This window comes from Lipophrys pholis (assembly GCF_963383615.2).
Source record: "Lipophrys pholis genome assembly, chromosome: 11".
Classification (NCBI taxonomy): domain Eukaryota; kingdom Metazoa; phylum Chordata; class Actinopteri; order Blenniiformes; family Blenniidae; genus Lipophrys; species Lipophrys pholis.
Genome location: NC_137631.1, coordinates 14,615,947 through 14,638,252, shown reverse-complemented (window position 1 = coordinate 14,638,252; position 22,306 = coordinate 14,615,947). Strand labels below are relative to the sequence as shown.

Genomic DNA, 22,306 nt, shown 5'->3' with positions numbered 1-22,306 from the left:
TTGGTCCCACTTATAATTAGAGTAAAATTTACTCTATGGCCAATGTCAACTTTTTGTTTATTTTAAGTAGTAAAATATAAAGTTCTAATTCTTGTGCCTGCCTTAGTGGCAAGCCTCAAAGATTACTATCCTATTACTATTTTTCTGCCGTTATTTTTGTTGTATAAGTAGTCCTGCACCGTTGGCAGCACAGACACAAAAGCCCATCAAAACGTGTAGAACGTTTGGGAATAAGTTGCTGTGACTTTTCTTAACGATTCTGCTAACCGTTACCGAATAAATAATAAAAAAAACTGCAAAAAAATGTTTCATACAAAGCGGAAGAGAGAGGCACTTCATGGAGATCTGTGGTGTCTGTTGCCTGTCTCTGGGAGATGCTGAGATCACAGTCGAGAGAGGCAAACAAAATCCTCAGGAATTTTCTAGTTGAATTTAAGATTTGCTGAAACTGGTCAGTGCGCTGCTTCTCATAGTTCAGTGTTTTCCAGTAGTTAAAGATAAATCTGGTTAGTTCATAATAAACATGGTTTTAATGTATTTGTCAGTAGTTGAAGATAAATCTGGTTAGTTCATAATAAACATGGTTTTAATGTATTTGTCAGTAGTTGAAGATAAATCTGGTTTGAATTTATTTTCCTGTGGTTAAAGATAAACATGGTTAGTTAATAATAAACATGGTTTTAATGTATTTCCCAGTAGTTAAAGATTAACCTGATTAGTTAATGATAAACATGGTTTAAATGTATTTCCCAGTAGTTAAAATTGAACCTGGTTAGTTAATAATAAACATGTTTTTAATGCATTTCTCAGTAGTTAAAGATAAACCTGGTTAGTTGATAATAAACGTGTTTTTAATGCATTTTTCAGTAGTTAAAGATAAACCTGGTTAGTTAATAATAAACATGGTTTTAATGTGTTCCCCAGTAGTTGAAGATAAACCTGGCTTGAATATATTTTTCTGTAGTTAAATATAAACCTGGTAGGTCAAAGATAAACATGGTCAGTGGACTACAAAGTTGGTTAAAGATTGATTTGGACCTCTGTCCAAGCTGCTCAGTGCGCAGCTCATCTCTACCCATGAGCCTTTGCGGCAGCTGCACGGTGCTGGTTGCTAAGCTAAATGCTAACTCAGTAGGTAATCTGTCAGCCCGGAGCTGAAAGCACGTCCACCGCGGGGCTCCTCTCTCTTCCGGATCACTCTTATTCTGATGGGTAACGGCAGATTTTCTCATTTCATTCACCGACACTCGGCTTTCCAAGGTCGTCCGGGACTGTTTATCCGAGGATCAGATAGAAAGTGGAATGGTTAGCCAGGAAATATCAGCCACGTATTGTGCAAATGTTATCCAGGCTGTACTTGGTGTCGTCCGCACGGTTCGTCTATAAATCTGCCGCGGAGCTGAGAGACAGCTGTACCTGCTGCCGTGCATTCAGATTTACCAGCAACTTCACTGCCGCCTGTCAGACCCTTAAATCAAACGCGACGAGTTCATGTAACTTGAAGGCACATCTGGTAGCCCCGGCTAGCTCATTTAGCTGCACATTGGTGATATCTGAGGATGTTTGAATGCTCGGTGCTGATTAAAGTTTGGCGATAATACAGGCAATGTGTTGATGTGTTTAGTTGCGCTAACCCATCTGTGTCTTAGTTTTCACAAAGTTAAAGACCATATTTGTTTGCTTTTGAGCTGGCTGACTGCTCACAGATGTCTGGCAAAAGTCATTCAAGTTAAAGCTTAACAGACGAGAGGAGCCACTTCCCGGTCAGTAACTTTCAACTGCACATTCAGGTGACTTTGGACGATTTGCCCCTCTATCTGCGCTTAATGAGGACACTGTCTCTTGGCGCTAACTCGATAAGCTGTCATGTGAGCATCTTTGTTGTCACATGAGCTGCAGCTCCTTCAGGCACCTCCGATGAACAAAGACTTTCATGTTGGTTTTATTCAAGACCCAGATGGTCTGAGAAATTTTACTCCTTTCTGACATTGAAGCTGTTTTTTCCCCAGTCAGTCTTAGGAAATGCGAGTGCCACGTTTTTATCCAACCTCCCCGAGGTAATGCGAAGAAAGATAGTCCTTGCCTGGGATAGTGAGGGGATTATGATCATGGATTTGCACACAGAGGAAAACATGGGCAGGTAATAGCCCTGTGACACAGGATCAATCTGCTCAGGTTGATTGACTTTGCACCTTTTTTGGCTTCGCTTGCCAGATCCTAAACAAAGTGTCACTTGTGCTTCTTGTCAGTGATGGTCTGTCTTCTGAAATGGTATACTGAACATGTTTTTTTTTTTTTTTTTTCTTCTTCATGAATCTAAACATTTCTCAACAGCTGAAGAAGACCCTCTAATGTGATTTTTAACTTGGCACTCGCGATCAAGGACAGACGCACTGCCCAGGCTGCCACGGTGGATATGCAGTCACTGTGCTACTGAGAGAAGAATGACATTTGTCTCATTTTAATTCCTGGAGCTGCTCTGGGTTGAGTTTAGGCTTGATTAAAAAGCTGCTACTCTCAGCCAAGTTGGTCTTTTTCCCTAGCCCTTTTCTTTGCACCACCACAGGCCTCTTGTGCAAACTGTTATGGCACTGGAGGCCAATTGAGCAAAGGAGGGCTGTGGTTGTACTGGAGGATTAGACTGTGCTGTGGGAGTGGGGACTGAGAACAGGAGAAGCAGACCCACAGCCACACACATGATGCTGCAGCAGGGACACTAGGCTCCCTGTTTTAAGCCCCCTTCTGTGTGGTGCTTGTTTTTTCTCTTTTCCTGCAATCTCATCGATTTGGATGGTTGAGCACAAGGGCTACTTTGAAGGAGACCACCGGTGGCTGTGGTTTGGCCCAAACTCTCAGACTTTTTGCCAGCTATTGCTGATTTAGTAACCCTTTCCACAGCCACCACCTCTGGAGCCTCCTTTGCTGTGGTCTCCAGTATGGTGAGAGGAAGCTGGACGCATCACAGGAGTGGAACTGAACCATCACTATTGGTGTAGCTCTTTTTATTTTTCCACTGGGAAGGATTGCATTCCAGTTTTCAAGGACTTTTTGTTCCCCGTTGTTGAAAGAACGACTCCAATCAAGGTCATTTCCAAATAAAAAACCATTGAAGTCCTGGAAATTAGACGGCTCTGGAAGAGGATGAAGCTGAGGAAACAGGTGACAGTGTGTGGAGGGGCCATATTCTGTGTGGCTGTGTTCTCACTGTATCTGATGTTGGACCGAGTCCAGCATGACCCTGCAAGGCGACAGAATGGCGGGAACTTTCCACGGGTAAGAGTCACTGCAGTGCTGTTAGGGCATATCATGTGTGAAAACCTCCTTCTGCTTTTAACTTTATTAGAATTCTCTATTTGTTATTCTTTGCAGAGGCGGTAGGAGCGACACATAATCATTAATCAATAGAAACACCTCTATATAGCCTTGGCCTGAACAATGATTACTCAGATTTGTTCATTCTTGTATGCAAGGCTTTAAATGTTCTCATTATTTAAATGTAACTGATATGTGCCGTGATTCGGCTTTTCTTTTGTTTGTTTTTTAACCACAGATTTTCTGACTGAAATAGGTTACTTGTCCTGTGGCATGTGCGACCTTTGATAAACCTTTCAATTTTCAAACTTTGAACCATAGAGCTTGTTTACTCTCACAGAAAAGAAGAATGTGGACACACAGATTTGGTCTGCAGATAGTTTGTTGTGCAGCGGGATTCCTGTTTATTATTGTCTGCATCTGTTTGTGTTTATCTTCTAGAGCCAAATCTCCGTCCTGCAGAACCGGATAGAGCAGCTGGAGCAACTCCTGGAAGAAAACCATCAAATCATCAGCCACATAAAGGACTCTGTGATGGAGCTCACAGACACGGGCGCTGTGTCTCCCAGCGGCCACCTGCCGTTCAGAAGTGCCAATGGTTCCTGGGTCCTACCCTTCGACGGCCGTCCCACCTTCCTGGCCGTCAAGCCCCAGGATTGCCAGTTTTCTGTCGGCAGCCACGGTCAAGCAGACGTGCAGGTAAACACGGCACACTCTAAAGATTCTTAGGGATTGTTTAGCTGAAATGTGCATGTCCTTTTTGGAGCTACACTTTAGATGTTACTGTGTGGGTGGTGTAGTGGTCAGCAACGCTCGCCTTACAGCAAGAACATCCCCGATTCAAGTCCATTAAGGGCTTCTTTGAGTGGAAGAAGTGGTGCCCCCCCCCGCACAGTCGAAAAACTTGTTTGAGGGTCATCTGTGACTTTAAATTGCGGGTGATGGATGGATGTGTAGTTTTGCGAGCTTTGTGACCAAGCGCTTGTTTCCTTTTCAGATGCTGGATGTGTACTCCCTTCTTAAGTTTGACAACCTTGATGGCGGCGTGTGGAAACAAGGCTTCGACATTACTTATGAACCTGAAGAGTGGGACAATGAACCACTGCAGGTGTTTGTGGTTCCTCATTCTCACAATGATCCAGGTGAGGGTTAAGGATTTATCTGCATAACTTCATAAAACCAAAGTTTATTTCGGGAGGTTGAAAAATGTGCCTTCAAAGAGTCGACGCAGCCTCTTTTGGGTCTTTGCTGAGTGGGAGGCTGGTTACAGGGATGCAAAAATCATTCACAACTTGATCCATTCCCTCTCATTATTATTAGCATAATGCTGACATGATTGACAGCTTCGCCACAAACAATGGAATTAAGGTACTATTGCCTTTGGAAAACTGCAGCTGTTTATGGGAGTGATTTAACGCATTTTTATTTCAGACTGACATTTCCATTAAAATTGTTTACCAGCTGGTGCAGAATGCTCGCTAACTTGACAGATATTGATATGTTGACAGGCTGCAGGGATCTGCAAATTATGTCCATCAACAGTGGATAAAGGCCAACCACATTTAGCTCCAAAGTTAATTGTTTGGAAAGAGTTTTGTATGCAGTCTTAAGTGTTAAAGCTTGTTGTATTTATATAGAAATCCTGCTTTTAACGCACATCAAACCATATGAAAGTCTTACTACAGGTAATGAGTATGTATTTTTAGGAGGTCAATGTATGCTGTCGAACCATAAGTAAGCTTTGAAAGATAGAATATAACATAGCAGTCAGGTTGATGTGCACTGAGCTTTTACGTACAGGGTACCAATTTACTCGAGCTTTGATCCTATAAAATGTATTCATCTTTGTTGTGAGATAAATACTTGACAGCGCGTCTATAGGTTGCAGGTATGGTAGTGTGGAACATTTATAGTGCTTTTTAAGCACTTTTTTGAGAAGCCACTCTCCCGAATAGGTTTCTGAAGGGAATTGCTTTGCTTGAATAAAATATGAGTTTTATTTTTGATCCTTTGCCGCAGTTTTTTTTTTTGCTCCGCACTGAGCTTCTACCTGTCCTTCCTCCGTGGCTCACTATCGGCAGGCTAGATCAGGGCCAGGTGGGAGTGCAGATTGTTTCAGAGTTTGTCCTTCTTGTTTTGTTAGGTTGGATCAAGACTTTTGACAAGTACTTCACAGACCAGACTCAGCATATTTTAAACAACATGGTTGTGAAGCTGGCTGAGGATCCTCGCAGGAAGTTCATCTGGTCTGAGATTTCTTTCTTCTCCAAGTGGTGGGAGACTGCAGACGTACACAAACAGGAGGCCATGCGCAAGTGAGTCACAGCTTTGTGAAGCACACAGTTTTGCCTTTTATTCCTTTTAAAAAAAAATCTGAGAATTAGTTGAGATCTCTTTGATGCCTGGCTGGCTCTAAGAACTGTATTTTTCTCAGTGGGTGGTATCTGCTGGCAGATTGTGGAAGCTCTAAATATAGCTTGTTATCTGGTTAATGTGACTACACTTCTTTAGGGCTGGATTATCCTCACCTTGTGTTCTTAATCCTCTCTTTTCTACAGACTGATCCTGGGAGGACAGCTTGAGATTGTGACAGGAGGCTGGGTGATGACTGACGAAGCCAACGTTCACTACTTTGCCATGATAGACCAGCTCATTGAAGGGCATCAGTGGCTGGAGAGGAATCTGGGTATATAATCCAAATAGAAAAAAATTATTTCTTCATCGAGAATTTTCATTTCTATTCGAAGGAGTGTAGCCCTAATACTCAAAAAGCTCAGACTGCCTGTGAAATTGTCAAACTTTCACAGCAGTCTGAACCTAAATTTATACCACTCCTCACCGAGTGTGATAATGAAATCTGAGCTTGTCATCCTGCATTCTGCAGATGTAGCTGCTCACTCAGTGGGTGATAAAATGTTTTGTGCTACATTCAGTTCTTCCCGCTGTGATTGGTGATTTCCTAAGAGATGCATTCCTTTCTTTTATTCCATTCTAAGCCTGAAAATGTCTGCCTGCTGTCACAGGTGTAACTCCTCGCAGTGGGTGGGCCGTGGACCCCTTTGGTCACAGTGCCACCATGGCTTATCTGCTGAAGAGGGCCAACCTGACCAGCATGCTCATCCAGAGGGTCCACTACTCCATTAAAAAGCACTTTGCCTCCACCCGCAGTCTGGAGTTCATGTGGAGGCAGGCGTGGGGTGAGTGGTCCGGAGCCTGCAATGTCTGTGCTTATCTTTGCTAAGCTCATTGCCAAATGAGCAAATGAGTCATGCCACTTGCCATGGCCGTTGAGAGGGAGGAGGGTCATGGAAGGACGACCAGTGTGAATTGGTCTCACATGAACTGTGTTTATTATTTCAAAATGAATTGGATGTCTGCCAGACATTTACTGTTCATTTGTGCCTAATGGATAAACAAGATCTGTGTGATAGTTTGAATCAGAGATACTTCTTATGCCCATCCATTTTTTTGATTAAATGCTGAACATCCCCAAGAAACAATTGGTGTGATCTTGCATTGCCAGAAAGTTTTTATTTTCAGTTGTGGTTGGCCTGCAATCACAAATAGCAACCTCACTCGTAGCTAATCTGCATGGATTCTCATGCTGTCCCGTCTTCTTTCACTACCCCAACAGATACCGGGTCCAACACAGACATCTTTTGCCACATGATGCCGTTCTACAGCTACGACGTGCCTCACACCTGTGGGCCTGATCCCAAGATCTGCTGCCAGTTCGACTTCAAGAGGTTACCAGGTGGCCGCATCAACTGTCCCTGGAAAGTGCCACCAAAACCTGTGGTGGAGGCTAATGTAGCAGAGAGGTGAGTCTTTAATTTGTGTGTCTTCATGATCAGAAAAGCCAGGTGTTAATGAAATGTTTTCATTTGGTTTAAATTCAGAAATATTAGTCGCATCCATCCCAGTTATTGTTATGTTGGCAGGCTGCAGAGACCTGCACATTTGGTCAATCAAAAGTGGAAAAAGGCTAACAGCTTTTAGTTTGATTCAAAGTTCTTTGGAAAGAGTCATGCAGTGATGAGCAGGATTTGAGTTCAGGTAATAGTTTTTATAACAGAAATCATGTTTTCGGCTCACGGCAAGCCACATGAAACATGGCAATGAAAATAAGTCAGTTTGTCCGTCTTCTAAAGGTGAGCGCTGAAACAATAAGCAAGCCACACATTGTTCAGAAATACCAAAGGGTTCATGCTCATGTGCATTAAGCGACCCCCCCATTGATTTCCTGCAGAATTTGCATAAATACAGATCGATGTGGAACTTTGATCCCAATAAAATGTATCGACCCAGACGATGTGAGATAAATACTTGACAGCACATCCAGGGGCTGCAGTCATGGCCAGTGTTGCACATTTAAAGAGCTTTCTTTGTAGGCCACATTTTAAATGGCTCAGTGCGAACAAAAGAGCTCCAGAATAGAGACACTGCAGCCAAAGTAAAACAAATGACAAATTTCCCTTTCCACTATAAGATAGCGTTGAGTGACATTCTCAGTATGATTGGTGGTGTTACTCTTTGCTACTGAGGAAATCTGGAGCCAGTCACAAATATTGTCACTTGTTAGAATTGCATTACTTTCAGATACACTTAAAAACTGCACAGTTGCGTATTAACACACAAGAGGAATGCATGCTCACAAAAGTTGGGAAAATACACGTTTCTAAGTGTTTAATAAAAAAATACTACATGAAATAAAAGATTGCGTTAATTAATAGATTAAAATCATTAAAAAAGAAAACGTATTAGAAATACAGCCTAAAATATTAATAAAGTATTATAATGGGTAACTTAAACTTTTTTTTTTTTTAAATGCCAGATGGAAAAAGTAAATAAAGACTAAAGGCAAACTAAATGAACACTCCAGTGAAGCCCGACTAAACAAATGAGTTTTGAAATTACATTTGAATTTAATTTACTTATGGGCTAGGCTCAGTAAATTGAAAATACTAAAGTCATTAGCTTCCCCGGAGTACAGAGTATACAATTTTGGTACAGCAATGCAAAAGATGTTTTCGGGCTGTTTAGTAACTTGTATCCGTTACATAATTCGCCCGTCAGAGAGCATCACGTTTAATGTTCAGCTGTAAATGATACCTCTCACTACCTATCAAGGTATAATCTTACATGAAACAAATAAATATGTGACTCGCAGCCTGCAGATTTGTTTATGTTTACTCCAACAAAATAAGGACTGGAGTGTCCTCCTCTTTTTTTTTTTGTGCTGCTGCATAGTATTGGTCTCTTGAAAACAAACTCATCTTGAATGTGTGCCAGTGGCGAGAGCCAGAGGAGGTCCATGATTGAAGGCTGACAGACATTGACTGCTGATAGTCTCGCCGTCACATTAAGCAGCTTTTAAAAGGTCCTGTAGACCTTTCCAGAGGACATTTTTCAGTGGAATATACCCCCAGGGCTCATTTGATCCCCATTTTGTTTTCCAAGGTCAATGTGATTTTTGTAGAAAATATGTTAAGCAGAGCAGCTTGGATGCCAAGAACTCTGCCCCATCAGTTTTACCCCCCCCCCCCCTCTACCCTTACTCTTTGTCTCTCTCTTAATCAGGGCACACCTGCTCCTGGATCAGTACCGGAAAAAGTCTAAACTATACCGCAGCAAGGTGCTCCTTGTTCCTCTGGGAGACGACTTCCGCTATGACAAAGCTTTGGAGTGGGATCAGCAGTACAACAACTACCAGAAACTGTTTGACTACATGAATTCTCACCCCGAGATGCATGTTCAAGTGAGAAATTCATTTTTCACCTGTCACAGATTATGTTCCCAAATATATGGGTTGTTTTCTTCTCCCTCATTGTTTTTGAGCTTTTCGGCACGCAGCGTACCAAGTGTCTCGGTGTACAACCTCTCTAGTGCTGATGAATCATGCAGTGGTATTTTAACTCGCTGACGGTTTGAAGAATCTGTCGTGACTTGATGTTTATTTCTGATGATGCTGTATAAGATGAAAGGCCCATGAATGATAATGAAGGACTTATTTTCTTTCCTTTTGTTTTTTTTTTTTTTTTAACATCCAGGCTCAGTTTGGGACTCTGTCTGACTACTTCAATGCTGTATACAAAGCACATGGCGTCGCCCAGGGATCCAGACCAGCAGACTTTCCTGTGCTTAGCGGGGACTTTTTCGCCTACGCAGACCGGGAGGACCACTACTGGACTGGGTATTTCACCTCTCGGCCCTTTTACAAAAGCTTGGACCGGGTGATCGAATCACACCTCAGGTGAGCCGCAATTATTGAGACATTATTGATAAGGGACATTCATTATTTAGGATGTGTTGGTAGGACTTTATGATTAGTAGTTTTATTCATAAATCTCTGTACACCTGATTTTTCCAAAGTTGTTTTCACACTGGATAGCCCATTAACCTTAACCCTGCTTGTCAGGTGCAGGGTTAGTATGAACATGTTTAATCAGTGGGGGAGCGGGGTTGGGTTGGACTCTGAATGGCAGCTGTATCAATATTGAGCGTGCTAAATATCAACACGAGTCCTTTAAAAAAAAAAAAAAAAGTTGAGAAATGCAGCCTGTCTCCTGTGATTTGACCCCGTTGAGCTGTTAATGTGGAAGTTACCATATGCCAATGCATCACAGACTGAATAACGCTATTCAAAGGCTTCAATTATGCTATTATGCTTCACAATTATCGTATTATAAAATACACCCTGAGAACCTACAAACTCCACACAGAAAGGAGGCCATCCTCCCCGTCTATGCTCAGATTTGCACATGTATGTTTATAAATGTATTGAATGTGCATCACCATGTAAACATGAAAACGGCTGACACAGCAGCATGCATCTCAAAACATTTTACCATGAATAAAAGATATATTTTTGGAGTTTTGACTTGTGTATCTAGCTCATCATGTGAGCAGAAAAGTAAATACACAGTTGTTTTAAATCAATTTCTAGAATTAGAAATGTGCTTGTCCTTGCTTGGAAATATAGACAGCTCAGTTCAAAGCACTGTCGCATTCAGATCATTTAAGTGGTGCATTTTTGTACTTCATTTGCCTGCAGCAGCTGAATAAATGATTCAAAATTATATTTGAATAAAGTACCTTATTCCTTTTCTCTATTAATTACTACTTAATGCAACCTCATGATAAATTTTCAAAAGCTGCTAGCTGAAAAAGAGCCATTTAGTATTTCCGCAAATTATATTAATGTCAACTCATGTCAATAGTTGATGCTTAACTGACTATTGAAATATTCATTGATTGTGGCCATAAATGTCCATTGTTTAACCTGTGTGCAAATTATGGACTATAATCTACAGGCGCCAGCACATAAACTATTTTGTTTGATAAAGACCTCTGATGCTCTGTGATATTTTACTTTAATATAATAAAGTAGGCCTATAATATATAAACTAAACTAAAAATACATTATTAATCCCCCTGAGGAAATTCTTCTTTTTTTTCACATTGACCAATCAGGATGCGGAGGTGCAGCCGCATTGGTGACGCGTCAGCTGTGGGATTCGAACCTGGGAACACCCTTATGAATTGGCACTTTTCTTTCAGAAATCGGCTGTCTGAAGTGACTTTAAACAAAGTAAAAGAAGCTCCTGTGTCATTTCTTCTGAAGGTCATTTACAATGACGACTGCTTGCCTCTGTGCTTCAGGGGGGCGGAGATCCTTTACAGCCTTGCAGTAGCAAACGCCCGACATGCAGGAATGGAAGGACGCTACCCGGTCTCAGATTATGCCCTGCTAGTCGACGCCAGGCGGTCAGTCGGCCTGTTCCAGCATCACGACGCCATCACTGGCACTGCAAAGGAGAATGTTGTTGTGGACTACGGCACAAAGTATGACTTCCAGAACTTTGGGAAGAAAAAGTTCCTTCATTAAAAATTAAAAATAAAAAGTATTTTCCTTCCTAACCCATCCTCCTTCCATCTCCAATTTTACTCTTCTAGCTGATCTCTACTTTTAATACACTGAGGCAGAATTGCAAGTCCTCTCCTGTGCCTGCTGCAGTGAGATGTTCGCTCTTCCTCTTTTTCAGATTGCTGCGTTCCCTCATCGGCCTGAAGAGAGTTATCATCAATGCTGCTCATTTCCTGGTGATGAAGAACAAGGAATTTTATCGCTTTTACCAGACTGAGCCTTTCCTGGAGACGGTACGGGACATGTGGACATTTCTGCCACCTTATCTTAGAGAAAAGAAATCTGCAAGTCTTTTTCCTATTGAGTATTCACTGTGTCTCCTGTGTTATATTTCTTCTCCTGCAGGATGACAGGCGAGCCACTCAAGACTCTCTGCCTCAGCGCACTTTAATCGAGCTGGACCCAGCAGGACCGAGGTATTATCTGCATCCCCCTTGCATCTTTCATCTCCTCGGCCACTCCTACACCATCCTGTGCTCAGGATTGCTCCCCCCCCCCCCCTTCCTCTCTCCCCCTCCAGGTACCTTGTTCTGTTCAACCCCATTGAACAGGAGCGACTGTGTGTGGTCACTGCGCTGGTCAACACAATCAGGGTGCGGGTGCTCACCGAGGACGGGCAGACCCTCCCCGTGCAGCTGAGCGCTCAGTGGAGCTCAGCTAGTCAAATGAGTGCAGAGGTGTTTGAGGTAAGGAACTGGCCTCATTAATATTGCTCGCACAGCAGCAGAGTCTGCACATTCTTCTGTTGGTGTCTACGCTGTAATGTGCACTGAGAAGCAGTTTGACAGGCTCACGGCTCAGAAGAAAGTCATTAAAGTTACACGAGTTCAGTGCAGGAGAATAGTCTTAAAATCTATAACGGCTATGCAAACGTGGCGAGTTGGGAATGGCTGTCATTGTTGTTCATTTGTAGCTCCTAAATGGGATGTATTTTGATTTCAAGCATGCACAGACTGACAACTCTGTTAGAAATTCATGTAATCCATTACAACAGCTCTAAATGTGACCTTTTCATGACCTTACACATTCTGGATTGGGATTGGGAGCTCCCTGAGCAGAGCCTAATGTCTCAGGTTAAATCATGGAAAAAGTTGAGGCCAAATTAAACACAGGAGTCACATGATCATCTTTGGAAACCAGAAGAGAGCTGCTGAAATGCACTTACAGCTTACGTTGGTGTTGAACTGTATTGAGAGTTTATATTCTGCTCTTCCCATGTATGGCGATATGATGCAGTTCAGCTCAACCATACATAGAAGTGCAACCTCAAAAATGACCACATTCATATTTAAACCTCTCTGAAGCAAAACCTTCTGTTAAAGCAGAATTTGAGAACTATTGTACTGGATTGAAGTAGATTATAAAAACATCCCCATTGAAGTGGCCAGTCTGTGTGCGTACATGTCCTCATAGTACTTGTTTATTATGGGAGTGCAATATAAAACAGATGGAGGACTTGTCCTTCTATTCGTGTACCATGATTGGAGCTTGGCAGAACCACGTTTCCTGATCTTCCTCTTCTGTATTCCATCTGACTTAAAGGTTACCATGTGTCTTCTGAATGCTTCAGTTTTATCAAGTGATTATTACGGCCATTGTTGCTTTTCTAGTTTTCAGTTCTACTGGGACTTCTCACTTCAACAATAGTTTTTTTTTTTTTGCTCCAAAACTGTTAAACCCAAGCGATGACTGTGCAGAAAAATTCCGGTAGATCAGCAGGTTCTGAAACACTCAGACCAGCCTGTCTGAAGCCAGCCACATTTAAAGTCACTTAAATCACTTTTACGCCTCAATCTGATGCACTTTAAACTTCAATATTTGCTTTGGACCAGAGTGCGATTAGTGCTAAAAACAGAAGGGAGGATGTTTTCTGGGATGGAAAAACATCAGATCATAGATTGTAAACATGAGCTTCACATCTTTATCACAATTGCATGCTTTAGTAAAATATATTTTGAGTGGTTGCTCTCATGTAATTGGCTGATTTATAGTTCTACAAGTTACCTAATGTGATTAGTGAGCGTACAGAGATTCACCATGATGTCATAACTACTGACGGGTGAAGTGAATAATGCATATTGTCTCGTCGTCATAGCGCCTATTAGTGAGGAGGGATATATTACACAGCAGTTTAACAGTTTGTCCTTAGATTTCACACGTTGGAAGCAGCAAATGGATAAAGATTTGAGCACATTTGTCAAAACATAAATTGTAAATGCTGGGTGGGAACAGAACTGCAGCTCCAGCACGGTGTTCGAGATCTGCAGTGGTCAGTATCTATCAAAAGTTGTCCTGATTTGAAAATCAGTAAAGCAGTAGCAGGGTCACTGCCGGTTCAATGTCAGAATACACAGCACATCAGTGTGTTGTATTCTGCGCTGTCTACCACCGAAAGTATAAACAATAGCAGCATGAACACCACAGAGCCTTGCAAGAAGACAAATCTGTTTCTTTGTGTGTGAAATGATATTATTCTGGGTCCTGCTGTCCATGCGGGTCTTCCTTTTGATATACAGCATCTATCCAAATATTGTTGCAGACAACGTGCAGCTTTTCATTAAACCTGTATTTACTGATCAAATAATTTGAAACCAGATAATTTTTTTTTCTAGTTCAAATCCCTTTTACTTTTTCCATGATGCTAATGTGTTGGTTCAAGAAGAGTTTTTAAGGTTGGTAGTTTGAATATAGAAGTCTGTCTTAGGGCTTATTCGCATGGAAAACAGAAGTAGCATATTGGAGAAAAAAAGCTCCCATCATATATTGAATCTACACATGTAAAGATGCTTGGTTCACTGTGACTGTGCATTTAGTTTTAATTTGTTTGCCCAGTCGGTCTCCACCCTCACGAAATAATGAATTTATCTGTAACAATGTAACAGCACTCTCATTAACACCACTTATCATTAGATTTTAATTACAGTTCTATTGCTGACGTGAACGTGCTTTTAACTTTTAATTAATGCCTTGTGGTCGTCACTTGAAGCTGGGATTAACAGAAAGAATGTGAGTGAGTGCTGCTTGTGTTGCGTCAGATTTCTGTGTTCAAGTCGTCTTGGTATAATTATTCATTCCCATCTCACTCTCCAGGCGACTTTCATGGTTCGTCTGCCACCTCTCGGCCTGGCTGTTTTCCATCTGTACGACTCGCCGGACTCGCCCATGACGCTGCGGTCTGAAACGCTGCTCAGGCTGTCGGGTCGCGGTGCGACCGCCCGCGCCACAGATCCGCTTCCTGTGCGCTCCCAGCAGGCCGACTCTCAAACCTTCTACATCAGTAGTCAGTCTCTGACGCTGGGCTTCTCTGGGACCACTGGTCTGCTGGAGGTTTGCCTTTTATCAGCTCTTTAAATCATTTTGACTTTATTTCTGTATGGAGGATTTACCAATCTGTTTTTAACTTTGATCTTTTTGGAGGAATGAGCCACCAGCTTGATTTCCTAACGGGTCCTGGCTGTCTGAGTAGAAACAAGACAGGCCATGTTCACTTTGATCAAACAACCTTTCATCTCCTGTCTATTTCCTGTATTTGTTCTCAATCACTTTTCCACATGCAGAGCATCAAGCGAAAGGACGATCCTCAGGAGGTGAAGGTTCAGATGCAGTTCATGGTCTACGGCACTCGTCCCTCGAAAGACAAAAGTGGAGCTTACCTCTTCCTGCCTGATGGGAAAGCAAAGGTATTCTCTTAGCTCCGTCTCAGATGTTTATTTGCCTCTCGGAAGCCTTTGATCGAATCCCCCCCGTGTATCGTGTTATTGTATCCTGCTGAGGGAGCTCGGGGCTGGAATGCAGGCTGTTGTCTTTAAATCATGAGGAGATGAAGCCGCATCCACTCAGTGTTCACTTTCCATTCTGGAGTTAGCTCATCTTCCTCATTGCTCTTAGCACATACTCTCTTCATGAGTGCACCGTTTATTCTTCTGCTTTCAGCCCTACAACCAGAAGGAGCCGCCTGTGGTGCGCGTCGTGGAGGGGCCTCTTTTCTCTGAGGTGGTGGCACACTACCAACACTTTCAACAGACCGTCCGCATCCACAATGTGCCAGGTAATAAACACGGCAATGCACAGTGGCGTCTGAAGATTAAAAAAAAACCAAATGCTTTAGCAAAAACAATTTGAAGAAAGACACCAGATGGTACAGTTCAATACAGGTCTGTTTAGCAAAAGGACAAAATATAATTAAATTATGTTGTTTTGTCTTTTTTTTATTTTAAGAATTGACTGATGTGGAGGAAATACAAAAGTTGTCACATTTTGGATATTTCTGTGACCTCTTTCGAGCCTTAAAAAGTGTTCCAATATGGTTAGATGTTAACTCTTCAATGGAAGAGATGGTATGCCTGCTAACTCTTAACCCAAAGTCATGTTTTCGTGAAACAAAACAATTTACTGCTTAGAGCTATTTTAACAAATTCAGGAAAATGTCTGATCTTAATTACTGTTCAATGGGGGTTTTGAACATATATTTGACTTGATTTCTCTTGTGCCTTGTGGGAGGATCTGGAATGTTTGTCTAATCTGCCCACACAACACCAAAACATATGTGTGGCTTTTTATTGGAACAGAAGGAAGAAGAAAAAGGTTTGCCATTTACTTTCCCAGGTGGGGCAAATGGGAGGTTGAGCGCACTCTATCAGATACATACGGCATTTGCCAGATATGCATAAAGTGGAAGCTTTTGATAGGAAAAAGCACCAAATATTTCTATCAATATTTCATTCCAGAGATTAAGTACAGCCTGTCATAGTGAGATATTATTTATTTGTATTGTTATTACAGTTTTGACTTGAAAAGTTTAACTACAAATCAAAAATGCTAGTCCAAAAACAGGAGAAGTAACGGTTCTCTAAAACTGACCCTGACAATTCATTACTTTCTGAGATTAAGGACTTCACTGAGCATGTTCAGGTTAAATCAGGTGAATTCTAACTTGCCGTTAGTGAAAATAGAGGAGACACGGGAGAGTGTTAACATACGATGCAGCAAATTCTCCACTGTTTATTCAAGGACTTTTTCTTTCCTATTTCTCGAATTGTCATTGCTTTGTGTTTCCAGGCGTGGATGGGTTATCAATAGACATGAGCACCATGGTGGACATCAGAGATCAGACCAATAAGGAGCTTGCTATGCGGCTGGTTACAGACATCCAGAGTGGAGACGCCTTCTACACCGACCTGAACGCCTTCCAGGTCAGCCGAGCTTTGTGTGACACGACAAGCTAGTATTTCTTCACTCCTTGTTGACATATACCACGACGCAGCCCTGATTGATAGTTTGACGTCTCTGTGGTAGATGCAACCTCGTCGTCACTACCTGAAACTTCCCCTACAAGCCAACTTCTATCCGATGCCCAGCCAGGCGTACATCCAGGACAGCCACCACCGCCTGACGCTGCACACGGCTCAGTCTCTGGGTGTCGGCAGCTTGGAGAGCGGTCTGTCTCACTTCATTTTAGTTGATGTCCTGTCATGCATCTTCATTTCATGTTTTTAATAGGAGTTATCTCTGAAGTGCCCGGTATCCCTCTTTGTTTACTTGTCTTGCCTCTTTCCGCTACAGTATTGATGCTCTTCTCCCTCAAGAGGTTCTTGGAGAGCGAAACACTTTAAACCCCGATGTTTGTGCACTGAGCTAATCCTTTTATCATCAATACGTGAATAATGGAGGCGGTCGTAAATGATGGATGTCTCGGAGTGTTTGTATGTATCGACTCATGTCTGAAAGTTCGATACATGGGTTTTGCATCAGGGTTGTTCTCCCCTCGTCTCCCCTGCAGGCCAGCTTGAAGTGATTATGGACCGGCGACTGATGCAGGATGATAATCGTGGTCTGGGTCAGGGCCTGAAAGACAACAAGAAGACGGCCAACCGTTTCCGACTGCTGCTGGAGAGGAGATCAACCGGTAACAAGGTCAGTGATGTGACGGCGGAGGTGGGCGATCGGCGCTCCTGAAACTCGTGTGTGACTGGGTGTTTAATGACTCTGGGAAAGGTTGCTGAATGTAACCCGGTTCTTCTTAAGTCTGTTTGATCAGTTACACTTTTCTTCACATAACTTTCCAGTGCGCATTATCGTGTGTTTTTCCTTCATTCTCTCATTTTCTTTTACCTCTCTTCTTTTTTTTTTGTCCACTGAATTCAGCACAATGGTGTCTTTGCCAAACTCTCGTCCTTGTTTCATTCTTTCCTCCCAAACTTTTTGAAAGATGGAGTTCAAGAGGTAAAGTTGCTCTCTGGCAGCAGTGAAGATGCTTGTTAGCCTGCTCCGTAGCTGGATCCATAGACATAGCGCCAGTTTTCATCTTTTTCTTTGAGTATTGTTTGCCTCCCTACTCCTCGTAGCCATAGCCAGACTAGTTCATCTCTGTGACGGCGCCATTTAAAGAAACAAATTGTACTATTTATCAAGTGAATGAATGCACATTGGCCGGGAACCGAGTCACTGGTAGTAGTTTCATCATCCAGCTCTTCATTAATGCTGCTGATGTTCCGTGGGATGAATCAACGTGTCACAAAGCATCATGTCTGACACTCTGTAATGTTCTTAATTTGAAATTTGACACTACAACAATGTGATTAGTGCAGTGTCTGTCCGGACTGGAATTAGAAATCCACCTCTTACTCTGACAGTCATTAGAGCCCGTTCCTCATGTAGTGGCAGCATCAGTGCGTCTCCAGAGGTGAGCCGCTGATGATGCTGTAATAATTACATTATCATTGAGCGCAGTCGTTTCATTCCCCCCTCTGCCCTCCCCCAGATGATGGACAGCGCAACGACCAGCTTCCCATCTGTACTCAGCCACATGACCAACGCGGTCCTCAACCACGAGGTCCTGGTGCTGCCCGTCCTTCCCAAAAGACGCGGTATCCCCCCTCTTCAGACCTTCACCCCTCTCAAGTCTCTCCTCCCCTGTGACTTCCACCTGATGAACCTACGTAGCATCCAGAGCCAGGTAACATCTTGGATTTAGACTCCATTTAACAATGACAATAGCAATTTCACAAAGTGCAAACACTGCTATGCCTGTTTCTACCTGTCTACCAAACCAACTGTTTGACTCTGGATATGTGGATGTGTATTCCTGTTTCTTGTGAGCAGCAGGACCCTCTGTCTCCGTCTCCGTACACTGCGTTGATCCTCCACCGTTTGACGTTGGACTGCGGCCTCGAGGCTCAGAACCTGGGCTTCAACTGCACCACGACACAAGGACAGGTCCGAGCTGAAACGCGCACGAAATACACACAAGAATCTGACAAAGAGATTCCAGATTTGGCATTTCAGAGTGACTTAACTTGTCTACAACTTTAGTTTCAGGGTTTATTGTTGCATTTATTTTGCCATCAGTCAAACCACACTGCTACATTCACACAGCCACACTGTCAAAGTGATTTTTCCATTTAATTCCATTTCCTCCTTCCCTGTTCCCCATTGCAAACCTCCACACAATAATATTGAATGACTGCCAGATATTGAAAACTGAAGTTATCTTGGATAAAAGAGGCAGAAGCTCTCGCTCATTGCACATTTTCTGACAATTCTACAGCCAGAAAATCAAATAAATGTAGTCCTTGTAGTCACTAGAGAGTTAACTATTGAGAATAGCAATATTTCATGATTATAGTGAAGCAGTAAATTTTTTCTTTTATCCTTTTTGTAACTCTTCACTGAACTTCACCAAAGCCCCAAATCATTAATTTGCATCATTTTGCACAAATTACTTCTTCTGGTACAGAGAGACTGAAGGGAAAGTGAATGAGACTTGACAAGCTTTAGCTTTGTATCCTGTCTCTGTTTGTTTGACACAAAAAAAACATTGTTTTCTTGAAGAGCTGCAATAGGTTGGTTAAAAAAACATGTCTATTATAACATGTATATTCTCTATTTGATTTGCATACGCGAACTCAAAGTTGTGCTTTCAGACTGATTTCAGTTTGATTGTCCAAAGAGTTCTCCAGAAATGACAAAGTGCATTATTACGGACTGCTTTTTATCCCACTACATTTATCAGCCCCAGCTATTAGTTTCAAACTCAAAATTTTATATACAAACCATCAGTCGATAGGACAGATTCAAGTACCAAGCGATAAATCCAGCAGGGAAAAAAACAAAACAGCTCCTTGATGACTAATTTCTCTCCATCAGTATTGATCGTAATGTGATTAAATCAAGCAGCATCTGTTCCTCGAGGTTTTCTTCATCGTTAATTTGTTCGTATCACTTCAGTACCTTTACTGAGCAGTGTTGTTGGAAGTAACTCTGCACTGTGTCCCCTCTAATGCTCTGTCCTCTACCTGCAGCTGAGTGTTGCCGGACTGTTCAAGAACCTGGACCTGCAGCTGCTCCAGCCCATGTCCCTGACCCTGATGCACTCCAGCACGCCTCTGGCCAACGACTCCACCATCAGCCTGGATCCCATGGAGATCTCGGCTTTCAAGCTCAAGCTGCGCTAAAAGCCGGAGGGACTAACGGCATTAAAAAAACAAATTAATAAAAAGAAGAAAAAAGAAACTCCTTGGACTGACTGCCAAGGCCCGCGTTGGGCCACAGACTGGACACAGAGAGGTCTGGGTCTCTCTCCGAAACGTGAACATTCCAGCTCGGGGAGGCAGGGGTCGTCTGCAGCAGGACTGACTGCACAGCAGGGGGCAGGCGATCGCCGTTACTGATCTTCTCACAAAGCAGCATAATCCGGAGTGAGTGCGCAGCTGTTCCATCACAACAAGGACTGCCGGAATCACTCGGGAGATACAGTCGGGGATCTGTTTGTCTCTGCAATCAAACATGAATTGTCTCTTAGTTCTGCTTTCTATGGACTCGTGTCTTTTTCTATCTTCGCTCCATCCTGGACTGAACTACTGAATGTAAATATCTCCTAATGAGGGGGGAAAGGGTGGAGGCCCGGGACTGGTGCCACATCAGAGTGCAATTTACAAAGCTTTATTTGGTGTGTGAGTTTTTTTTTTTTTTTTAATTAATGTACGCGCCGAAGACGAGAGTAATTACTTTCTTTTGTACCCATGAGTTGACTGAAGTTAACGACGTTTCTGTTTGACAGACTTGAATGCAGCAAAGAGAATGTGCGGCCCCTTCATTTCAAACTCAGACCTGAGCTGCAAAAGCTTAAGCCGTCTTGATCTGGAACCCCCCCCCCCCCCCCCCCCCCCCGTGGTCACTTCTCGATAAAACTGTGATCAATAATCATATCGGATGACTGTTTACCTTCTTTCCACTGTTTCAGCCTGTAGATAGTATGAAGACTCTTACACACACGCTTCCTGAGATTCCCCCCTGCTGAGGAGAAAACTGTGGAGATAGTTTGTGCACATCTTTCACGCTCTTGTCAGTCATTCCTGTGCTTGTACTCGACCGTTGAGAGGCTGGATTGTGTACCATACTGTATGCAGTAGAAGAATAGGCAAAGACTATACCTCATATATATCACACAGCAGATATATTGGTGTGTGTGTGTGTGTGTCTGTAGAGTACATTTATGTGAATACTTGGGGTTGTCTTTTTTTATTTTTTTTATTTTGGGATGAATCAAGGTTATAATGCACAATCAGGGACCATTTGTAGTGTTGTTAGGTATCATCACTTAATGTGGGTGTCTGTGCTGTGCATCTGATTATTACGGGAAAAAAGAGCTTCAGATTGCTTCATTATTATAATTAGGGGTCATTTCATCCAATAAATGGAAAACCAAATGCCTTTTTTTTCCACCGATATGCAAAATTATAAAAGTGTGCAGGAAACCAATCATTGTGAGAGGTCTGGATCATTTGGGGGCTTCAATTGACTCTTTGTCAACGCTATGAAATAACATCCAGAGGCCAAGAGGGGTTCTTTGTCACTTCATTTTGTGAAATTACTATCCCAAAATATTACATCTGTGAAGATTTAAAAGACCGCAGGAGCAGATTTTTAAAATTAACTGAAGCTGATAAAGAATTTTGTGACCTATTTTTTTCCCCCCAAATAATAAAACACTGCCAGAAAAAGGCACTAATTAATGTCAAAAAACGATAATTTCCAGTACCAAGAAACTCCACCCGTTCCTGTTTTGGTGCATAAAACTTGACAGGATCCGGTCGGTGTGTTTTCCGTTAGAAATGTATCCCAGTCTCTCTGGAGGTCCCACAGACCACCGTGGAGAATTCACTGGAAACGGTTTCCATCAAAACAAAGAATGAACACAAACTGCATACTAATTCCAGGCCACATTTCTAATTGAAACACTGAGAATGTGTTTATATTCCGTGTTTTGTCAGTTTGTGTGTTTTAGAAAAAGGAGATTTGAGAGCAAGTCTCGGAGAAGTGGAGCAACTTCTCGCAGCTGCACAAAATTAAATATGAACACGTAGTCTATAATTTATTGCATATATAAAACAAAGAGGTTTGGATTTCTCCCCTGTATAGAACTGGTATGATGCATGAGACACGGCAGAAGTCTGTGGAAAGTGTCTCTGGAAATACCTTTTTTTTTTTTTAATGCGCTGTGAGTATCAACATTTTTGAGATTTTTCTCGTCACGTGAAAACATCCTGGATGAACGCTGCTGGAGTCTTTTGGAAGAACTGACCCTTTAAACAAAGAAAGCAGTCGTGTGGATTCACACAGGGACAGAGTGGGTTTCTTTTAACGAGCTTCAGTTTTTCTTTTCTCCATGGCTTCTGCTCCACGGAGCTTCTGTCTTCACGCGCTCAGCCTTTTCCGGCGGCTCGTGTCCCTCCGAGGCCTCGCACCTCGCTGCCCACCCGTGTCGCTCCCGGTACTCCTCCGCCGTCCCTCCCTCCCGCTCACCGCCCTCTGCTTCGTTTCCTCCTCCTCTGAGCCCCGACGTCTGATCCGCTGCCCTCCAGGACGGTCTGCTGTCTCCCGCCGCACAAAACCGTCTGTCCCTCCAGCTGTGCTTAAGTTTAGTGCGTCCAGACCTCACCTCTGCTTCCACCTCTCTTGTCCTGGTGTCTGATAACCTTGTCACCACCTCCTCTCCTGCGTTGTGTTGGGACATTTCATGTGAAATGTCTCCTTTTTCTTTTCTTTTCTTTTTTTTATTAAACGTGA

At 42.7% G+C, this 22,306-nt stretch overlaps 1 protein-coding gene across 3 annotated transcripts; it reads left to right on the top strand.

Annotated features, from left to right (window-relative positions):
- The first annotated feature begins 1,110 nt into the window (after positions 1–1,110).
- man2a2 (mannosidase, alpha, class 2A, member 2) lies at positions 1,111–20,997 on the top strand. 3 transcript variants are annotated; one of them, XM_080475131.1, is made up of 24 exons: positions 1,117–1,212; positions 2,335–3,273; positions 3,754–4,011; positions 4,310–4,454; positions 5,456–5,627; positions 5,871–5,998; positions 6,336–6,509; positions 6,947–7,133; positions 8,893–9,070; positions 9,363–9,565; positions 10,975–11,157; positions 11,358–11,472; positions 11,585–11,655; positions 11,760–11,925; positions 14,330–14,566; positions 14,797–14,919; positions 15,173–15,287; positions 16,298–16,431; positions 16,535–16,676; positions 17,019–17,152; positions 17,384–17,461; positions 18,000–18,194; positions 18,341–18,454; positions 19,540–20,997. In XM_080475131.1, the coding sequence occupies exons 2-24, from the start codon at positions 3,142–3,144 to the stop codon at positions 19,690–19,692; spliced, it is 3,537 nt and encodes a 1,178-aa protein (XP_080331257.1). In that variant the 5' UTR covers positions 1,117–1,212; positions 2,335–3,141; the 3' UTR covers positions 19,693–20,997. The 3 variants fall into 3 exon arrangements, with proteins under 3 accessions (XP_080331258.1, XP_080331257.1, XP_080331259.1); XM_080475132.1 differs by lacking the exon at positions 17,384–17,461 and having other exon boundaries at positions 1,111–1,212; XM_080475133.1 differs by lacking the exons at positions 1,117–1,212; positions 10,975–11,157; positions 17,384–17,461 and having other exon boundaries at positions 2,942–3,273.
- The last annotated feature ends 1,309 nt before the right edge of the window (positions 20,998–22,306 follow it).